This window comes from Prunus persica, chromosome G1 (genome assembly GCF_000346465.2).
Source record: "Prunus persica cultivar Lovell chromosome G1, Prunus_persica_NCBIv2, whole genome shotgun sequence".
Taxonomy (NCBI): Eukaryota; Viridiplantae; Streptophyta; class Magnoliopsida; order Rosales; family Rosaceae; genus Prunus; species Prunus persica.
Window position 1 is genome coordinate 14,478,202 of NC_034009.1, and position 3,889 is coordinate 14,482,090.

Consider the following 3,889-nt stretch of genomic DNA (forward strand, 5'->3'; position numbering starts at 1 on the left):
CACTCCGTTGCATTCTTTTTTATTTTTTAAGTACAAAGTTAGAAATTTTAAGACACAAATAATTAATTCTTAATCATGAGTTGGACTTAAGACACCACCATTTGTCCCCACTTAACAGCTGGTTCCCAGTAAGAATCTGTTAAGCCACAAGTTACGCGATTTAACATAAGATTATATATCATTCAGATGATTGAGGGTCCACCATAAAATCCTTTCCAGCACACATTTGAAAGCAACTGAGAGATGTCTTTCTCATTAAACTATTTACGTTTGGTTGCTGAGAAGATGGCCAGGGGCAAAAGAAAGACAGAGATTAGGCATTGCATGATACTATTGGTGGTTGAAATGGTGGTTATAAGGCCAGCCTTTTTTTTTTTTTTTTTTTTTGTTTTTTGTTTTCACTTTTATATTTCTATTTATTTTCCCAGCAACCAATCTGAGAGGCAGAAGATTTTCAACAAAAGATTACAGCAATAAAGACTCATGGAATTTTTTAAAAAAAAGTTGGAAAAAAAAAGATGAACAATGGAACATTATAAAGAGTCTCACTGAATCTCAGTAATAACATTATCAAATGGTAAGTAGATACAAGGTTGGATCAAAACTGAAGTTTACATGAACAACTCTCTTTCTTTCAAGTTTTTATCCCCCCAACACTCATCTTACCATGCTACACATATATCTTAAATGTGGTCTTATAGAATTGCTGCAATTAGTTCTAGGATATACATTAATGTGGAATTCTTGAAAGAATTCTCCAAAGAATGAGTTGCTGAATCAATGTGCCGATGCGAGAGACTAAAATTCGAAAAGAGAAGCTGTTATTTTCCTCCAGGCTAAAGATCCACTCAAACTGGAATTTCTCTGTATATACAGTTAATTCTGCTGATTATAGCTCAACTTTCATCTGGGCTGAAGCCATTGAACCTGCACATGACAGAAAATGGATTAGACACCGAAACCAACAAGCTAGCTAGAAGATTGAGAATTGCTACTGGTTATTAGTTTATAAAATTTTACTACTTACCATGAAGGCTCTCCTGCTGAATCTGGCCAAATCCCATCTGAACCACACTTTGAAGGTCATCCTCAAAGAATTGTGGAGCCTGGAAAGTAAATTTACAGTAAGCCTTGAGCATACAAGCAAGCAAGACTATTTCAAGTGAAATTATTGAGCCAAGTTTTGTTTAATTACTTGAGGTGCTGCTCCACCAAATCTATCAAATGTGGGTAACTGCATGCCTTGACTTTGACGCATTGCAGCATTTAGAGGGCTCTCTGGAAATTGTGTCTCTGTCCCACTAGAGATGCTGCTGCTATGCAAAGGTGGCAGTTGCTGCGGCTGGTACCCGAAAGGGAATGAAGGTATTGCAGAATCTAATTGGTAAAGGGCATTTTGTAAAGACCCACGAGATTGAAGAATCTGAATTATGCATTGGAATGGACAAAGCTAAAGTTAGTTTTATGGAAAATGCATAAGGATTAAAGAATGAATCAGTTGATAAAGTAGTTGAAAATTCTGTGACTTACCTCCTTTGACAGAAGAGCCTCCATGTTCAAATCCATTCTGGGATTTACAGTTGACAATTTCATTGAAAGAAACTGAGCCAACAAAAATTCAACCAATACAGCAATTCAGCAAGAAAGCTAGGTGTTTCAATCACAATATGAATGGTTGACTATGTGAATTTACCTCAACTTGGCGCTGCAATGACTGTACATAATTTATAATTTCATCTAGCATCACTGCTTTTCCAGTTACCTGAAAATATTGAAAAAAAATCCAATTTAGTTCTATTTCTCGTTGTTTTTCTATCAATTTCAGAACAAGCAACTCAAATTTACATCTTTAAGGTACCTTGTTGCAACCAGGAACAAGATCTTGAAGAAATTTCATCCTTTCGCTAATTTTCTCTCTTCGAACCTGACCATAAAATAAAGATAAACATGATATAGCAATCAAATCTAAAATCAAGGCCAACAAAGAAACAAACCGCACAACACTGCACTGAACATACTCTTTCTGCAAGACTATGGCTATCAGTAGCTTGACCCCTTCTGGCTCTGACATGAATATAGTCCTTTGGAGCCTCAGGAGGCTCTGAATTATCCTTTGTTTGCTTTTGAGCCCCATCCCCTGTAGCTTTGGAACCTCCACTGGGCTCTATCTTTGCCTTTGCAGCTGCCTTTTCGTTCCCAGAAGCTTCATCTGTTTTGCTTCTCTTGGAATTTGGTTCCTCTTTTTCTGCCACAACCTGTAGTAGAATCACTCATTGGTTTTAGTTCTCAACAGAAATTGAAAACAAATAATTGGATTTAAATTGGACAATTGTTGACAGAATTAAACTACCTTGCCATCTTTAACAGAGGGAGATGAAGAGGTTTCTTTGGCTTTTCCTCTTGCAACAGGTTTCCTTTTCCTGGAATTGGTCACATTTTCTGCTTTCACACTCATATCCCCACCTGGGATCTGCTCAGAAACTGATGATCCTTCCCTTGAATCACCTAATTCAGCATTTTCTGGGGTGGAGGACCTCGAAAACCTGCCGAATTTCTTATCAGGAGCTGAATTCCCACCCTGGGGAGAGCTTTTGTTGCTTTCTTGAACACCCAATTGAGATCCAGCAGCAACTTTAAGTGATTGGTTGCTGGAAGCTCTGGAAAGCTTGCCAGAATCAATTTTTGGCATTGATCTATAAGCCAATTCAGCTTCATTCAAGTTGACCTGCCCATTGAGGCCACCAAAATTGCCACCACCAAAGCAGGAAAACCTTGCAGCCCTCTCAACAAATCCAGGGTCAGCTTGAAAAGGTGCCAAACTTGGATGTGAAGGTAAATGATTTCCAGGAATTGGCAAATTGCCTCTCATCTGTGGATCAATCATTGACAGGTTCAGCTTAGGTGAAGAGTTCAATGGGGTGCTATAACATGAAGTGTTAGTGCTGTTATTGCCACACATGTAAGAGTGTGAAGATATTTCTCCTGAATTGCAAATGCTTCCTAATCTTCCAATTAGTTCTCTAATCATTTCTCCATCGCCGCCGCCTTTGCCCGCAGCGATGGCGGCGTTGGACGCCGCCGGAGAAGAAACAATGGAGCTCAAGGCAGACTCAAAGGGATCGCTCTGATCCATTGAATTGTCCCAATTGGCATTAAAAAGAGAATTGGGGAGCTGCTGTGAGCCACAATTGAGCTCATTGGACTGCATTTCCATGCCAAAACTCGAAGGGTTCCAAGAGGGTGTGGCTGTTCTGTCTTTTCCCATGACTTTTAAGGAGGAATATGGAGTTCAATCCAAGAAAAGGTGAAGATCCAGAAGAAAGTAAGGAATAAGAAAGAAAACCCAGAAATTTTCTTGGGAAAATCTTTTGCTTTGAGTAGATATAAGAAAGCAGAGGTGGGAATTCAGGCTGTTGGTGTCAAAAGGACAAGCAATGATGAAGATGATGTGGTCCTTGTATGTCACTCAAATGTGGAAGGAAAAGGAAAGAAAAGCTTAAAAAGAAGGTGAGGAGTGAGTGAAGAGAGAGCAAAGAGAAAAAGAGAGAGAGAGAGAGAGAGATGAGGAGAGTACAGAGGAAGCAAGACGCATAAAAGAAAGGAAATTTCTGTTGACCTTTCCATAAAGTAATAAAATAATGATATATTTATAAAGCATTATTATTTTTTAAGGTCATAATTAACAATTTTTTAAAAAGACATTATTATTACTAGTCCCTTCACACATGCTCACGCATGTGCCAATTGGTTTTCTTTTTTTTATTTATTTTTTTTAGAATTAATAAAAGATAACATGGTAGTTATGTTCCATAAAAGTAGGACCTATTATCTTATTTTGTTTTTAATTTTAATTTTTTTAATATTAAAAAATGTGAATTTACCATATTAT

The 3,889-nt window shown here is 37.7% G+C and overlaps 1 protein-coding gene across 1 annotated transcript; it reads right to left on the bottom strand.

Annotated features, from left to right (window-relative positions):
* On the bottom strand, positions 543-3,629 carry LOC18790303 (transcription factor bHLH62). The gene is made up of 8 exons (XM_007221756.2): positions 2,351-3,629; positions 2,019-2,255; positions 1,859-1,924; positions 1,694-1,762; positions 1,531-1,602; positions 1,196-1,423; positions 1,028-1,106; positions 543-927 (listed from the first exon to the last, which is right to left on the bottom strand). Exons 1-8 carry the CDS (start codon positions 3,263-3,265, stop codon positions 890-892), a joined length of 1,704 nt encoding a protein of 567 aa, XP_007221818.1. The 5' UTR covers positions 3,266-3,629; the 3' UTR covers positions 543-889.

Excerpts from the sequence above, each read along its gene's own strand:
- LOC18790303 (XM_007221756.2), bottom strand. The coding sequence starts at position 3,265 with ATGGGAAAAGACAGAACAGCCACACCCTCTTGGAACCCTTCGAGTTTT. Across the intron at positions 1,603-1,693 it reads CATTGCAGCGCCAAGTTGAG|TTTCTTTCAATGAAATTGTC; the intron begins GTAAATTCACAT and ends TTGTTGGCTCAG. Across the intron at positions 1,424-1,530 it reads AGGCTCTTCTGTCAAAGGAG|ATTCTTCAATCTCGTGGGTC; the intron begins GTAAGTCACAGA and ends TGCATAATTCAG.